We start from the raw sequence: 18319 nt of genomic DNA, 5'->3' as shown, positions 1-18319 counted from the left end.
AAGGTATTTATTGAGCTTTAATGCTTTCTGTCCTTACACAAGTTGTACCATCTCACCCTTTCCAATCAGTTATCTCCTGACCGGCTTTTACATCAAATTTCATCCAATGTCTATTCATTGCTTTCTCTATTTAAAAGCTAAATAATAGCAAGCCTTACCCCCTGCCTTAGCTCTTTCAGCATCATCAATCTCATTTTAATTATCTTCACTTCCTTCAAACGTCTCATCTTTCCTCTGAAAAATTCCCTTAAATGGGAAGTCCTCCTTCACCCCTTTATAAGTTTGCAAGTGCTACAGTCACACAAAATTAAAAGCTAGCAAGTTTGCCTAACAAACACAATTCACAGGTTTAAAAAAATAGGCTATTCAAAAGCTTCTCAACATATCAAGCCACTGAGTTTATGACTAAAAGCTAAAGTGATTTCAAATCAATCTAGCAGCTAACTGATATTTTTTAGTTATTGAGACACTGCTGTGTTTTCCTTTATTCAGTCTCCTCTGTTGGTTTAATCATCTATTTTCCATCTTTGTTATCTCTGCATACAAGTCCGCCTGTTTTCTATGCTCTTGTTACAAACCAGGGAGATCTTGGAGGATACCCCCAGGGCATAAAGAGACTCCTGAATACCATGGACATATGTGGAACTGTCATTTAAGGTGCTGTGGTACATTTAAGCTCACCTGCTCCTTACAAAAGATGTCACTATGTTGTAAATACTGTGTTATAGATGCCAGATGTTGCAGATGACCTCACATATCTCACCTTAGGCAGCCGAATGTCATGCCCTGATGTCTTGTTCTCTGGACCAAAAACAAATGTATAAATATTTTGTCTTGTTTTTGTATCTGCCTGGTATAACAGGTCTCTATAGGCTTCATTAACAAAACCTCTGAACAGTCTTCACTAAGAAGTGATTACTAAGACATAACTGTAAACTAGGAATATCGAAGGGTAAAAGGAGCTCTAAGCATCCTTGACACGAGGGAGATACCAGTGCTTAAAAATGGCTCTTAGCTTCACAGCTGAAAGAAGCTTGCCTGGATATGCAGTTCAATCCCTTGATGCAGCCTTCCTGAGCAGCAGCCTCCACAGCTACAAATTCAGAATATCCAAAATAATAATCGGCTTCCATTATGACAATGAGCTTCAGTGGTGATAATTAAATAATTCTTTATGAATACTCTATGTTATCCCACTTTTAGCAATTTAAATATATATATTTTTTCTATTCTCTGATAGTATCTGGCAGATACAATGGATTTAACTGTAAAAGGAAGGTTGTTTCACAATCCCTGGAAAAACTTTTATGTAGGTTTCCTTAATCATGAAATGTCTATTTTTGGCTTTGGATTATATTAAACAGCTGGATTTTTTTCCATGCAATCCAACTAAAAATCCATTAAGTAGGTTGTCCAGGACTTTATATACAAAACAACTGGGTGTAAGCATTTTCACTTAAGGCATATGCTACGTTTCTCAAAACATTTTCCCTCTCTTCTAGCTAGTGTTATTTGTCATTTTTTCAGCATTCTTCATCTCTAGCTGTGTTTATGAAAAGCAGAAGAAACTACACATAAAAACTTTTCAAGAAGAAGAAAAATGTTTTATTCCTAAAATGAGCACGTATTAGCTTATTCTATTCTTTATTTTCCACTGCAGTCCCTCCAGTGCCTGGTAGAACTTCATTCTATGGTTGACAGGTTTGGTATGTAAAGCCAGAGGTTCCCAATTACAGGTAACATAGTCACTACCCTAAAGCTGTCCCTGAGGAAGATACAAAATTACAGGACATTTCCAAAAGATTCCCTGTTATAAGCAAACTATTTCGTGGTCAGTTCTCTAAGACTGTGAAAAGGCCTTAGTATGTTATCCTATTTTCTCAGGGTGCGACTATAAAACTTTAATCTTTCACTGTACAGCTTCAAACAGGCTCCATGTACATCTGGACTTTCTTTGTACTGTGCAAACAGTTGATAAATAACATCTAGAAGTGTTTCAAAGTCCATTCTTCTTTCAATATCAAGACAAAAATACCTGAAATAAAACTATTTTTCTCGATTAAAAATGATTATGACTGTAAAAGATAGGATAAAAAAAATATATTTCCTGCATGAACTGTGAGACCTTCTGAAAAACAAGACTAAAAAAAAAGTACTAGAATGTGAGGCAAGCATTCATTTCTGCAGCCATTTTTATGAGAAAAAAATATGTACCTACCAGCTTCTTTACTTCTGCTGTTGAATATTGTTTAAAAATATGGTTTATTTTATGGTATAATACAGTATCTGCCTTCATTTCTTACCTTTGTATGATGATCATTAATAAAGTTATTTTGTTGGGATTCCACGTTGTTTAAATTATATCGATTTTCAAAAATGGATCCAAGAATAACATTCAGAAACGTTTGTTAAAAGATGGTCATGTGCTGGTCTGCTGCCCACTTTAACAACAAAAGCTCAGGTTGCATCCCTAATGGTTATTAGTAATTTAAGTGTTGACACAATCCTCACTAAATGCTTCTAGCGTGGCACTGAGAAACTGTTATTCAAAGTTTCAGTCTCACAAAATGCATAGAACTTTCATAAAGATTAGTACTAATTCTGACCCTAATTTTTTTTTCAACAGTAAGTTAATGCGGATGAGTTGGAGTCAGATGTTTAAAATGTAGAAATCATGACTATGATATAAAGATAGCTTTTCTTGCATATATGAGTTCTCTGAATTATATTTCAGTTAAATTATTTCTTCCACTGCAAAAAAAACCTTGAAGTTCTGATACTAGGAAAGCATTAAAGCCCGTTGCATAAGTTATAGCAATAGCATAAGACTCACAAAGATATTCATCTACCAGGATATCTCCGTGAGCTCTCTGAGCACATGAAAAAACTCAACTGTTTCTGTGTCACCAATCTTCACTTGAACAAACTTACTTGATGATACAAGAGAGATTTACTGGAGGCATGTAAGAAAGTACGAGTCAAGTCAAAATCTGGATAAATGTACAACAGTCCAGATACTTTTGAAAAGATTACAGCAAATCCCCGATAATCCTGAAAGAATGAAAGACATAAAATCGATTTGGATAATGGATAAAACTCTTCTGTGTGGAAAGTAGAAAAAAATATATAAAAGAAATTCAAAGAAGTTGCATCAGTTACTACTGGTTACCTGGAACTGACAACAAAGGAAAATGGGCTGAATACAAAGAACGGTTCCCACAGCATCCACTAGACTAAAACTGAAGCTTTAAATTAAATGCAAGGAAGGAGAAAGCATTCACAGTTACAAGACCAGAGTCTGCAAGCACTTTTTTTTCTTTTTTGGCAAATTGCTTATTAAAAATAAAACAGACATATGTTACGTGTGGAACACAGTGACCCCTGTTGCACTGCCAGCACAGTGAAACTGATGTCACTGTTTCTTGCAAATACTCTTCAAAATACTATGAATAACAGACTCAGCACATCTTAGTGGATCCGAAGCTAGGCAGATTCACCAATCTTGGGTGTCCCCAGCTCTACAGGTAACACTGTGATGTCCTCCCACTGCTTGTCCTGTCAGGCACCAGCATAATGGACTCTGCAAACCAAGCATGTCCACTCCAGCTAAAAATCTCACAGTGACTTCTATCAGCTGACAAACCAAGCTGTAGTTCATACCTGCGTGTAAATGCTCTAATACTCAGGTAAAGTTACATGTCTTTGAAATAGTCTAAAATTTCTCCACTACTAACAATTTTTGGCAAAAAAAACATATGACTCATTGCACAGTGTGAGCACCTGGCACATCAGAGTTAGAGTAAGGATGGCAGGGCATTGCCTGCTGCTCTGTTCCTTGTACCAATGCTCCTGGGTGTTAAACACTGCAAAAACTGCAATTCTACTCAGTCAGATCACACTGATGTAGAAGAATACAATTTTTGGCCATTCCCATTTTCTGCAGTAAGGGACCAGTTATTTAAATTAGCAGGAAGTGGGTTTAATAACAAATTATGCTTTTTTTTTTTTTCCACATGGCCCATAATGTGAAACTTGTCATAGGATGTGTTCCAAAAGGATCATTAAACTACCAGAGAATTGGTTCACTGCAGGCCATTAAGTAGAAAGGACCAGCTTGCACTTTTGACAAACGAAATCCCTAAACACAGTCAGAATCTGGCAGTAAATAAAGGAAGAAAGAAAATAGATCTTCTACATACTCCTATTCATTCTCAGAGAAAAGGTTCTGTGATAGTTCCCTTAGTTTTAGTCTGTTTGGCAGTTCTTACCTGTGCTTAAGATAGCTAACAAAAGTCAGTGCAGAGAATGCAATGAAACCCTTCCAGAGCACAAGCAAGGAAAATCATACCTTGGTTTAATCTGTAATTGCTATGGCTAAATTTAACTACTGAAACAGATTATTGCAGTGTGAGCCAAAGATTCCTTCTTAAATGATTTGATATTTCTGTACTACTCTGTACTAACTATTTCTGTACTAACATTGCTTCTTTTTGGATCCCACAGAGCTTGTTTTTGCTGGTAACGTAATTTATTCCATATCAGTCCAATATGGCTAAATGGTGTCAAAATCCTAAAGATAATTTGTTTTGTAGCTTGACCTAAGAACAGCATCATATATTCCATGTGTTTCATTAGCCCCAAGTACTAATTGATTTCTGACATGTCATCTTTTCAGAAAAAATGCCTAGATAGAAATATACACTATTTAAAAGTTATCTGTCTGAAAGGAATTGTTGGTCATAATATATATTAAAAACAAAGTCTTTCAATACAGGAAGTTTATTGGAATCACTCATTGAATACAAATAAATAAGTACTACCAATAATTTTGTGCTTAGAAGATACTTCAATTCTTTAAAAAGTGCATTTAAATTGTTTGCTGCAGGACAGTCATTACAGAATCATGCTTTTTAAACAGATTTTTTCAGAATACAGGAAGTTAACAAAAAGTTAAGAGAGACCTTAACAAATGGCAAGATTCTATTTAATGTAATACAGTTCAACATATCAGTAGGGAGATTTTAAACTGGTACACCATCTTGGCCAGAAGTATTTCTACACCACTGGGCTTCTCCCAGCCTGATTTTCCAGAATAAGTTATCTGATCTGAACTGATGCTAACTGCAAAATTCCAAAAAATAATACTTTCCTAAGTCTTTGCAGACATAACAAAAATAAAGAGATGCCATATAAGTGCAGAAAATGAATATAATTCATCTAATTGCATGTGTGTGAAGCCAAAATGTACAAACTAGAAATCACAAAGAAAAGATAGAAAGTGAGAATTAGATGGAAGAGAACTGTTCGATTTTACAACTTAGAAATGCAGGCATTATTTTCCAAGCTTCATTTGGTCAGTGGATCCAAGTTTATTACAGTACTTATTGTGGCTGCTGTCCAGATTGAAATCAGTGAGAATCCCTCCAATGACTTCAATACAATTTGGATCAGCAGCTAGGTTGCCATGTCTAACATTTCTGTCACGTAGCAATAATAGAGCCATTGACATTAACCTGCCAGAAGTCCCAGATGCATTTTAATCACCTGTTTCTTTACAGCACCATTCACACATACATCTTCTTAAAAGCAATTAAATTTGCTGAAAATGCAAGACAGAATGCACTTAATTAACATAAATTGTCAGACCAAATGATGAAGATAAGAAATGTTGCAAATAATGTTTTCATTAAAAATATATGCACCTTTTAAGTGAGTTTGGTTGGAAGTTAAAATTGCCAGGAAAACCAGCACTCAAAAAGCACAGGGTTTTTTTTGAGTGTTTTGAGGAAAATCTGCACTCCAAAAAAAATCTAAGAAAGATTACTGAAATTACTGTGTTATCAAAGCTGTCATCTCCCTCCTTCTCAAGAGGGAAGATTAGCATCTGTAATAGTAGCTCCAGCAATCAGAAAGTCCTCAGCAAGACTCTGCCCTGACTACTCTCACAATTCCACAAAGCCTCTCAAGGAAAAATGACTGGCACTGTCTTTAACTTCTTTTTTTTTTTTCTTTTTTTTTCTTTTTCTTTTTTTTTTTTTTTTTGCAGTGGAAGGAAGAAGGGAAGGAGAAGACCGTCATCAGAAAAGTAATCCTGCTTCTAAAAATTTAGCATAGAATAATTTAGTAAACAATCATTAAAAAATTAATTTGACCAACAAAATCTAGTTGTGAAGAAATAACAATGTATGGCATTTTACCTACCAAAGTCTTACTGCATCAGCTGTTTATGTCAAAGAAAAACCTCACCCCACTTGAAGAGCCCTTTCACTTTATAAGTAAAGGTCCAAGGCAAATTTTTCAAGAAAGAAATCACATATGTTTTTCAGACCCAGAGGACATAATGTGCAGAGAAAACACTAGTCCTTATTTCCCTTATGACTGGAATGCTGGTACCTCTGGAAAGTAAGCCACCAATGCTCAGCTGCCACTACTCAGGTACTCAGACAAGTGGAAAAAAATAATTATTAGCTTTGAGGCTAAGAATTTTGATGGACTTACACCAGCCAGATTTCTGAGTCTCCTATGTATGCTGATTACATTTCTCTTAATGATTGACAGGGAATAACTGCTTCTAAATAGACTACTTTCATAATGGAGCCTACTTCAAGACAATGTAAAATTTAAATGATTGTTTAGTACTCCATTTTCACTGAACCTGAAAATGTTTAGAAACATTTTCACAACTACTAAACCTGCACAGCATATGATCCTTGGAGCGTTCAAAACCTAACAGGATTTTTATGCTGCAATCTTCTACTGAGAGAATGAAAATAGAAGTATAACAATTATCAGAATAGGTGCATTCAGAAAATTAACTAAGAAACACTTCTAGATTTAAAAAAAAAAACAAAACAACAAAAAAAAAAACAACTTGTCACAGCCACTACTTCATACTTATCCTGGAGAGATTTTGTGTTTGCTTTTAAGTGCAGGAGAAGAGTATTTTATAAATCACTCTCTTGATGCAGATAATAGAAAATACGAGTTAAATAAATGACAACTTCCTGATGTTAAAATTATCTCCTGTTCCATCCTATATAGAATAGTGGACTTGCCTCTATTAAAATTTGCACATCTTACCTGTCACCTTCGACAGACAGCGATATAATAAATGCAGAGCTGAACTGAAGAAGAAAGTTCATCAGAACCAGCTGCAACTACTTCTTAATAAATAAATATTATTTCCTGTTTTTATGATCAACTATTTGTTTGGAGAACATGGACAGGAATGTTATCAACATACATTTAAAGTATTAACCAATAGGACTGTGTTTGCTTTTTCCTTGGCATAGTTTCCTATACCAAGAACGATAAGAGGTAACACAACATAATGAAGACCACATGACAAAGCATCCTGCCTCAAGGAGGTGTTGCACTGTAAGGTCTACAGTAAAGACAATTTGTTGGTGCAAAGGAAATGCTGGAAAATTACATAGTAATGGACAGCTGGCAATACTATGTGGCACACAGAAGAAGCATCAAGAATATATTTAGTTCTGCATACTACCATATAAGCAAATCAGGAACTGCTTCTCCTTGCATCCTATTTCTGTTATTCTCAGCATGTCTGTAGATGCAGCAGAATTACATTAACCTTAAGTTTCTGCCCAAATATGCAGCCTACCTATTTACATTATTTTATTATGTCATATTATAAAGATTTCTGGTTTATGAGGGAAAATTCAGCAACTTCTGTAGTCTGTAATTTCATTGGTTTACCTTGAGCATGCTTCAAAAAGAATTCTGGTATGTTAGCACAGATCAGACATCTTGTGAATTTTAGAGAATAATTTTTAGAGAATTCACTGATCTAGCACTGACAGTACTGGTGCAGTAATAGGAGACAAACAGACAAACTATGAGGTATAACAACAGGAGTCTGGTCAGAAGCTGAAAGCCACGCTGTACCGCTGTCACTGTCATAAAAGACCACATCTGAGGTCTAATGATGTGGCCTGAATATTAAAGGCAAATTCTATCATTTTAAGTATTTACAGCTGTATTTCTGAAAAATACGATTTCTGGAGAGTAAACATAAGCAGCTGCAATTGGTCAGACACATTACTTGTGGCAAGACAGCATATGCCAAGCCTGGAAGAGTGCTATAAATGTCCTGCCAGTTTCATCCACAAGCACTCACTTCAGAATTCCCATCTGCAGAACTGTAAACTCACATCTCACTTTGCTTTCTGTGAAACCAAACTCTGACAAAGCTCTACCTACCTTAGAAAGGAGAACTAGGCTGAAATTAAGTTCAAATATGAAATGATTTATTCTACCCTTTAGACAGCTTGTCCCTCAAAAACCTGTATTTCCCAAAACAGCCTGTCGTCAGTAAGATGCATGACTAGCCATTAAAGTGCCACTCAAGTGACAGCATGACTACACTTGGAGCATGGCCTTTTTGTCGTTGGTAAGCTGAGCTTGATTACTAGTTTTACCAAATGCTTTGGAGAGAATTCTATAATATCAAATATTTTTCTTACACAGAGCACGTAGGATCAGGAGGATAGACTTGCTAACTTCAGTTCCCCTAGTACTACTAAGGAAAACAACCATTTCACTTGGCATTATTTTAACAACAAATTCTTTCCTGCTCATATATGTGAGGATTAATAAGAGTAACAATATACAAGACTGTATGGCATATTGTCCAGAAAGTAACCACACCTTTCAGTTGCTGGAGGCAATGGGAGCTCAGTTCAGTTGTGCTGTGTGCTAGGCAGTTGCTTCTTAGACATTGTTTCAAGATGCATTCACTTTGCAATCATACTCTTTTTATTTGTTAAAGCAGAAGGAATCAAAAGATTGCTATTTTTAAAAAGACTAACAACAAATTAGGCCATGTTTAACACTAATGTGACTGAATGTAAGAAATAAAAATTGTTTGTGTGGATGAAGTATCCATGCAACCTACTGAGCTGCTCCAGGGCCACAGCTGCATCTGCTTGGCTGATACACAGCCATAGTTTGAAAAGATACACACAAGGTCTGTCTTGAGTTTAGGCTGCCTATTTCACTATCTTAGGGAATCGATAACAAAGGTGGGTGCCCTTCTCCCATATGAGTGCCACAACTACTAGGGTATCCCAATAGAGAAGACTACTCTCAATTGGAGAAATCATGGTAACAGAAGAGCAAAGAGGAGCTTACACATTTTGTATCAAGTACGTGTTGGAGGAAAAACGGGAACAACGGAAGTAGTGAAGTGCACAAGGTATTCCCGACAGCCCCACATTCCAGTTCACTTTCCATTGGACGAGGGCCCACTACTTCCTACTCGATTAAAGGAGCCCACATACACCAGTCACTGTGGCTGACTGGGATAGTTTTCATTTCCCACACTACAACCACACACTTTTGCCATATAGTGGTTGCATGGAGACATCTCTTGCTGTACTTCCAAGATCTAAATAGATGGAGGCACCACACCTGCCCATACAGTTTGGCACTACACCACAGCATCACAGGTAGAGAATCAGACACTAGTAGGTGCCTTACATGTCATACTGGCTACCTTCAGGCAATATCCTGATCAGCAAGTAGACTTTCTGCTCTTCAAAAGAACCTCCACTAACTAAAACTGGAGCATGTAATACAATCTGGCTTAACCATTTAATACTATATAAATTCACAATCTTTTAAAACTTCCCCTTCTTATCTTAAAATACATCTGAAAGGCAATGATTCACAAACTGAGCTCCAGTCACGTCTTGGCCTAAAGAATGATTACTCATGGCTTGAAAACAGCTGGCTCACTATCAGCACTGAAAGCCTTCAGCTTTCTTCAGATACCTTAGATCCTCTGCCTTCTGAGCAAAGACTGGTGGCCTTGAAGAGCAAAACAAGGAAACCAGAAGGACATCGTTTACCACATAAAAACAGCAGGAAAAAAGTTTCCCAAACACCAGCAGAGGAACAACGTATTGGGAAACAAGCAAAACAATAATGCAGCAACATGCTCCCAGGTAAGCTAGTAGACCAGAGATTTAGATAACATGGCCAGTATAACAAGATACAAGGAAGTCAATAAACAAAGAGAGAAAGCAGGAAGTGGAAAAGTAAACTCAATTAACAAATATATAAAATAACATATTCCATGTTGCAAAAATGAGAGTTAAAAACAGCCAGTCTTTCCTCAAGTAACCACCAATAACTCGCCAAAACATCCTTTCAATAGGAAATATGTCAATAATAAAAAAATTTTATATTATCTATAAAAACTGGTGCATAACAGCAACATAATTAAGAATCTTTTAAGGCATCTTTGACTTTAAAGGTTTATTTCTTTTATTACATCCAAATTTAAAGATGAGCAATAGAAAATAAATGTGCTTTTACAAAAAAGTACATAACAACCAATACAGATCAAAATGGGTGAAACATGAAGTGCAATATCCTTTCACAGAAAAAATACAATAAGAAAAAAAGCATCTAAGAATAATGTCAGCAATGTAATACTTACAGGCTCTCCCCGATGTCCCTCTAGTCCTGGAGATCCAGGCTGTCCAACTTCGCCCTTTAAAATGATAAAAACTGTTGAATACCATATTCAAAAAAGACCTTATTTTACATAATAATAATTGTTTCAATTAGTAAATTACTATTCTTATTAAAAGTAAAATGTCAAGCAAAAACACATGATCAAGGCTCCATCAAACAGACAACTCAAAACAGTTACAAAAACAGTGAGAAGTTCTCAGTCCAGAATTCCCTCATTCTTTGCCCAGCAGGTAGTTGTCAAACAGTTTACACCTTTTGAAATTTGAGAAGAGTTGAATCAGAACAGCAACTATTTGTGCAAGGTCATATAGTTCTAATAAATTGTTTTTGTCTAATTGTTAGTACAACTGATTGCATGAAAAATGTTTCAAAGCACTTCAGAACTACAGTGGTAGCAGACACAATTAAATCTTCATGCTCTTACTCAAAATATGTACAATCCCCAAAACACTCTGAAAATTTGAAAAATAATTGCAAAAGTACACGAAACAAATGTAGACCAATTAAATACATAAAACAATATAGTAACGGATATAAATTACAAAAACTGGTATTGAAGTCACATTGAGTAGCATCTGGGTTTCGAGGCATACTTTTTCTTCCATTTTCTTTCCCAAAATGAATATTGTAAGAAACCAGAAAAGCTTCAGCATTTCTTCAGAAACAGCCTGTTACTGCTCCCAGCTTGGTTATGGATTCAGAATGAAGCAATGTTTTACAGCAAACAGATGGGCAAGTCAAATTAACAAAATGTTTGAATTAATACAGCGTAAGTATTACATTTTAAAGTGAATAAAAACTAATGAGTCATATTTTTGCACTACGGTAATCACATTAAGAAAATAGACAAGAAAAAGTCTTCTAATTTAAATGTACACATTTTCACATTAATATATTGAATCATCTGCATTTTGTTTAGAAGCATGAAACCAGATCAATGTATTCTCCAAATTTCTGATTTATCAGTATAACACTTCATTCTAAAAGATGCTGAAATGTGTGGCAGTTAAAATTTTTTTGCTCAACAACTGTTGCTATTATCTGCCCACATCAATTAAAAGGAAAACATCTAATATCTAATTAGTTGTTCTGTTTCCTGAAAAGCCACAAAAGGGACTTCTCCACCAAATTAGCAGGGATATCTGTACATATCTGTGTATATGTAGGGAAAATACAGGAGAAGTCATTTGAAAGAAAGACATATAAGCTCATATTGTAGCCAACAGATATAGAATTGTCAAGATTTGGTCTTGATTCAGCTGTCAGTCACCAAGATCTCAATTTCATTGCCCACATTTGGTCATTTTTTAAATACTCAACACCTCACGATGCTTTGGACACTTTAACACATCTCAAATTTACATGTGATGCTTTATGTGGTCCATTAAGCTGGTGTCTACAAGTCTTACTTCTTTGAGCTGAATTGCTCTCCAGATTCCACTCCCATAGCTGAATGAGCCTTCTCTGGCTTTAATGGGAACACAGATAGCTATGTCCACAGGCATAAATCTAACTATCTGTTTTAAGAATATTTGTATAATTGTCTTTGCCTGAGACAGTTGCAAGTGTCAAAGTATGCTGTTGTAGATATATGCTAATAATGAAAATTCGTAGGCAAGTAGAAATGGCGTGGAAGATCAAAATGAAATGAATGTAGGAGTTTACATAACATTGGAGTTTAATTTCATTGTACTTTTAAAAGGCTGTTATTTTAGATATGCTGGGCAATTTTTAGACAAGCAGCACTGTATTGTTGTATACAAGTAAAAAATTTGAACTGGCTTGCTTCTTTAACTACACATTAAGACACGTATGTGTGCTTTTCTAAGATCTAGGATGCCATGACAGTTATGAGGGGCTTGATTCAGCTCCCTGGTGCTATCTGAGGTGCTGCAGGGAAGCCAGAGTTCACATCAGACTGGCAGATATCACCTAGAGAAGACCTGTGTCCTTCTAAAATGGCACTCACAGGTCACCCAGGGTACCCAAAAGCAGCAAGTAACACTGCAAATTTATGAGTGGTCTTAGTAGTTAAGTCAGCTGAATAAAATACAGGTATGCATTTTCTTATGCAAATAAGGGTGAAATTTTTTTCATAATGAAGACAGTTCTGGATGATACAAACATACAGGGTAGTTGTGCCACCTCCATGCTTGGCAGAGAATAAAAAAGTTGCAAAGATGAACAAATATTTGATGATCACTAATACACTCTTAATAAAAGCTACTGCTCCTGTTTACAAACTGACTGAAATCAATGAAGTATGCCCAGTCACTGCAGTAAATCTTGACATTTCCCAATACTGTTTTAATGTCTAGTTTTTCTCCATAAAATAAACCAAATATATTTAGACAAACAGGTTAAGACTTGTCAATATATGAGTATATACTTGTAAATACCTTGAAACCAGGACTTCCTGGCAATCCATCTTTCCCACTTCTGCCAGGGTCTCCCTGTGGCAACAGTTAACAGTAGTCAGTAGGTAAATTAACACACACTAAAAAGTTAAAGGCACATCACATTGTCTGCGTAGAACTTACGGATCGCCCAGGCATTCCTGGAAACCCTGTATCACCTTTCTCTCCCTTTGATCCCTAAGAAAAGCAGCAAACAAAAATAAATGATACTAAATGCTTATGCTTCAAATCCAACCTCTTTAAACAGCATTTTCACATGTTATTTCTTATTCTGAAAAATTGTGGAAGGTCTATTCTTTTCTTAACATAGGCAGGAATTGATTAATAATTATGATCCATTTCAGAAGTGTAAATATGCTTTAAAAAGTCCAGACTGTTTTGCAATATTATTAATACATATACACCCTAATAAAGACATAGATACATTTGTAAAAATATATTTATGTGCATTTTGTGTTGTATTAGAATGAGTTACATTAATACACTGTCAAAAGGATGAAGAGAGTTATCAAGATATCCAAAGGCCATTGTTATTAAACAAGAGCATATCCCCAGTGGAATGATGACTGAACTAGGAGTGCAGATTTAAACCCTCTGTAACTACAGCTCTCATAAAATATAAATGATATTGCATTGGGTGCAGGTACCCAGGTGCTGGCAGCAGGCTGCCCCATGTCACACACAGCCAGCTCCAATGGCCCCACTGCAGTGCACAGCTGGGCCCAGCAGCCAAAATGGCAGTGCTGCTGAGAGGCATCTTTAAGACAGAGTAAAAATGCTGCACAGAAGTGGGGAAAAAACGTGGCAAACAACCCCACCACATGTATCAGTAACATTATTTTCTAATTTTACTTGCCTTTTTTCCATATATCCCTGGCAGTCCTTGGTCTCCTTTAGGGCCCCTTTCTCCCTAGACAAAACGTGTGTGAATAAGTTGATTTTAGAAATAGAAGTAGATACATACACAAGCATGTATATACACACAAAGTAACATAGTGAGCAGATGATGTAAAAGGAAGCAGGCGAAGTGTTCCACTTGATAGAAAAGAAAAAATAAAGGAAGAAAACTATCAAGAAAGTAAAACCAAATCTTGAATTTTCCAAGCCTTCCTAGGAAAGGTCAGCTGAGACTGACCACTGGTGAGGCACTCTACAAGTCACAACTCACAGGCTTATTGCTTTTCATTTCAGTGGAAAATGAGCATAAGGCACACTGTCTTTCTGGTTACTTTCTACAGGTTGGTACTTCAGTGAAAATTCAGATCTCTATGAAGTGCTGTACTTTAACGAAAACCTTATCTGAAAGGTTGAAAAAACAGATTTGGAAAAACTAAGAAGTCAATCCAGTTGCATACTAACATAGAAGATATGTTTGATGATGTTATGGAAAACATACATTTGAAAAACTTATTCTGGTTACACCGAACCTATCCATCAAAATACTGTCACTTAAATTGAATAACTTCTAGAAAATTCTATGATTATTTTTCAGTTCCTGATACATTACTTGGATGTAGAAGAGTACTAAGTACTTTAAAACTGAAGTTCAAAGTAATTCACATAAAATTCCACAGAACAGAACAAAAATGGAAAAGAAAACCCCACAGGCAGTTTTCATTGCTTGTTAATGCTTGATAATCAGGCAATTAAAACTGGCCTGTAATCAAGGCCTACAGCATGTATTACCCTTCAACTTCAACATCAGTAGTTCTTCAACTTGCATCAGTAGTGCATATGAACACTTATTTTTTTAAAAAGCTATATAGAGTAGGCTGAGACATAGGAATATTGTAACAAGTTTTTATTTTCAACCTTTGGTGCTGGCATCCCATGTAATCCAGGAAAACCAGGCAGTCCACGGTCACCCTAAAAAAGCAAACATATTTCAAATCCTTATATCTAAAATAATTAATATTTAATAACACCCATAATCTAACTGGTCAACAGTTTAAAGATGTTACATATTACTGTATCAACAACAGAATATTGGTATGCTGACTGATGTGTGTTCATTAATATTTAAACACGATTTAATACAGAAAATAAAAAGTAACCACTAAAATGTTTTGAACATTTTACTGTAATCTCCCAATAAGGTTTATTGAGGTTCCAAAACAGCAACTTTTAAAAAGTTTTGAAAAAAGCTTTGAAAACCTCTGTAGTAACTGTGACAACTCTTCCACTCACTCCTAATTCCCAAAGAGTAAGGAAAGTTCCTTAATCTGGGATGGTTCTGTCCCATTCTTTCATTGATAATATCAAAAACCTACTGATCTCATAAAATTTCCTACAAGCTTATTCTGGATGAGCAATAAATTCAATAATAAGGCATTAAGTATTTTTTTTTTAATAAACAAAATAAAACAGAATTAAATTGATAAAAATTTGGCACTTTGACAAATGAGTTCTGATTTCAATTAAAGAAACAATCTACTTTGGCAAAAGCAGTTGATAATTGAAAACAAAAGCCAGAACAACAGTTCTTTCTCTTGTCCTCGCAGCTGACAATCAGGAATTTCAGAACTTTTGCTATTGGTACTGAGGATATTTATCAGACTGCAAGTTTCCTTGAGGTATTACAACAAGAGGTTAAATTAGAACTAGGCACCTGCTGACCTGAAGCTATAAAAAGTCTTGGTGGACTGGCCCTACTTCATTCCCAATAGAAATCACCAGATAGTTTCTGGGATCTTTCTATTAATTTCTAAATAAAAACAAGAGTGATATATTTCAATTTGTATAATACATTTCAGCCATGAGAGAGGAATAATAAATTATGCCCAGGAAGTTATTTTATATATATTTTTAAATTCTAAGATTAAATACAAATGATAGCATGTCTGAGCGGTATTTATCAAAATAATCCATGCCTAAGGAGACTTCTAGTGGTCTGTCACACATGCCACAAGACAGGAGCACAACTGTGGGAAAGAAAGCTTGTGGGTTAATACAATCAAAGTATCTCTCAACAAATAAGTATGGAAAACGGGCAATAGAAATGGAAAACAGTTGAAAAAAATATTCAAAACTCATAAAATAAACCTTTTATGCATCCATTGCTTGCTGCTGTAAAGGAATGGAACCCTAATTTCTGCTCAGAAGTGGTGATTCAATTATTGGGTAAACTGAAAGACTTGGCAATGGAAACAGTTTTAAATTAGTTGCTGTAGAAACTTCATAAGTAAGAGGATGAAATTAAGAGATGAACATTTGGGCTTAATCATTAGGAAAAAGTTTCTAATGGCAAGACCTACTTTATTGTGGAAGAAGTTCTCTAAAACAGTGGTGGAAGCCCTGTTTCTTGGCATAATTTTAACAGGGCTGGACTGAGCATTAGGAAACATTCTATCTGTCACAACCTTACACTGCCAGGAGAACAGCATTTTTCGTCACCAGTATCTCACTTTCAGCACATGGCCTGATACTGTCTGATCAATTAGACATAAGACCACTACAGCAACAGAATATATAGGCACATTTTTCATTTCACATAATACATTATAGGGTTCTACTGAACCATAATGAATGTATGGACCTGCTATTAGGATTGGGAACTTCAGAAGAAAATTTTATAGTAAAAATCTGTTTTGAAAATGAACTTTCATTTAAAAAAACAAACAACAAAACAAAACAAAAAAAAAAAACAAAAAATTGGAGGCGCTGAAATTTTATTACACAAGAAAGAAAATAAGCTTGTATCTCAACAAACATAACTTTTCTAAACCTATTTCTTACAGGGCAAACATATGACAGAAGGGTGGATACAAATATTCAAACAGACTTGCCAACAGCAACAGCCGCAGACTGGTTTAATTGTTCTGCATACAGGAGATCCAGACTCAAGTTTATACTGACTATTAGAAAGGTCTTATATTTAAGCTTGCACATCTGTCAACACCAACAAGGTGCCTGCTAGACCTCAGCTAGAATTTTTCCAAAGAAACCTTTGGTTTTAATTTAATTTTTTGGTTTTTAATTTAAAAGCCTGTGTTTTCTGACAAAAAAAGTGTTATCCAAACATCCTTCCCTAGCTCATCTGGATGATCACTTACAGAGAAAAAAGGTGACAAGGTAGAAAGAAACCACTTTGACACATCTGTATCAAACTACCAGTCAATTAAATGTACATATGTTTTCTAACTGTAAATTGTTCAGAGCAATAAAGGGATTACTGGCAGCGCTAATGTCTACATATACTGAAAAAAGGTGACCAGATTCAGAATTTCACAGAGGATTCTTGTGAAAATACTGGTATTATTCATTGTATGACCAAAATGATGTGAGAATAAGAATTCTTTTAATTGCATTTTTTCGTTTGATTGTTTTCACCTTTGTTCCATCCTTTCCTGGTTCTCCCTTGATACCTGGTAAGCCACGTGGTCCCTAAGAGAGGAAAAAAAAATAACAGCTGAAATATTAAGACACAGTGCTACGACACAGAATGAGACCCAGATATGCAATGCAATGTAACCCATGAATTATCTGATCACAGCATTTTGGTAACTATACACTAAAGCAAAAATAATCATGAAACATATCTAACGTGAGAATTCAGCACGCTCATAATCCATGACTTGGGAAAATCAAAACTATTATTTGCTATAACTGAGGAGCACCCCAAGCAAAAAGGATTGTCACACAGATCGCACTGATGTGCCTTCCTTTCAAATATCCATCAGACAGTCTTCACATATGCTGTGGTGTGGTGTGGCTCTTGGTCCTGACATGCTCTCAGATATTTAATTCAACTATTCAGCAAGACCGGATCATGTTATGTGTAAAATACAGCACTGGTTTGCAATAACTGTCCCAGTAAATGCTCCTAACTTAAATATTATGAAGAAGAGAAAGAATTCTTTACAATCACTTTGGACTTAATCTGAAATCTTTGTTTAGACATGTGATTAGTGGCTAATTACAGAATAGTTGAGGTTAGAAGGGACCTCCACAAGTCACCTGGTCCAACCTCCCAGCTCAAGCAGGGCCATCTAGAACAAATCAATTGCCATGACATGACTCAAGATCACTGTTATCAGTGCAAATTAAAACAAAAGGAACTACTGCTTGGCTTCTATATCAGAATGAAAATATCCAAGCCCCAGGTGAGGCCTTCTCCTACAGGCCTTGACTAGCTGTGATTACATCTGTGATCTAACTGACAACCTACTAACAAACTCCAAGACTATGTGAGTCGCAATGCAATTCATCCAAGCATTGTCCCTGAATTCATGCTATCCCTGGAGCCTTTTTTATTCTTCGCACCTCAGCTCTCAATGAGAGATAGTAAATACTGAGAGAGAGTAGGTAGCGTTTAGAATCACAGAACCATAGAAACACCTAGATTCTATGACTCATATGAAGGAAAATAACTTCAAGATGACCAAGGCCATTCAAAAAAC

At 35.7% G+C, this 18319-nt stretch overlaps 1 protein-coding gene across 2 annotated transcripts in view; it reads right to left on the bottom strand.

The window, feature by feature from the left end:
• The window catches only part of COL21A1 (collagen type XXI alpha 1 chain), a gene marked incomplete at both ends in the record, with an annotated part of 74741 nt that overhangs the window by 25825 nt on the left and 30597 nt on the right, over window positions 1-18319 (bottom strand). For both annotated transcript variants that reach the window (XM_079549876.1, XM_079549877.1), the window contains 6 exons: window positions 10466-10519; window positions 12903-12956; window positions 13044-13097; window positions 13777-13830; window positions 14733-14786; window positions 17250-17303. In XM_079549876.1, the coding sequence (XP_079406002.1) occupies window positions 10466-10519; window positions 12903-12956; window positions 13044-13097; window positions 13777-13830; window positions 14733-14786; window positions 17250-17303 (324 nt within the window). The remainder of the gene's footprint in view (window positions 1-10465; window positions 10520-12902; window positions 12957-13043; window positions 13098-13776; window positions 13831-14732; window positions 14787-17249; window positions 17304-18319) is intronic.

The sequence above is a fragment of the Tetrao urogallus genome (genome assembly GCF_951394365.1).
Source record: "Tetrao urogallus genome assembly, chromosome: 2".
In the NCBI taxonomy this organism is placed as follows: domain Eukaryota; kingdom Metazoa; phylum Chordata; class Aves; order Galliformes; family Phasianidae; genus Tetrao; species Tetrao urogallus.
The sequence above is the reverse complement of the archived record's forward strand: the minus strand, read 5'-3'. Positions and strand labels throughout refer to the sequence as shown.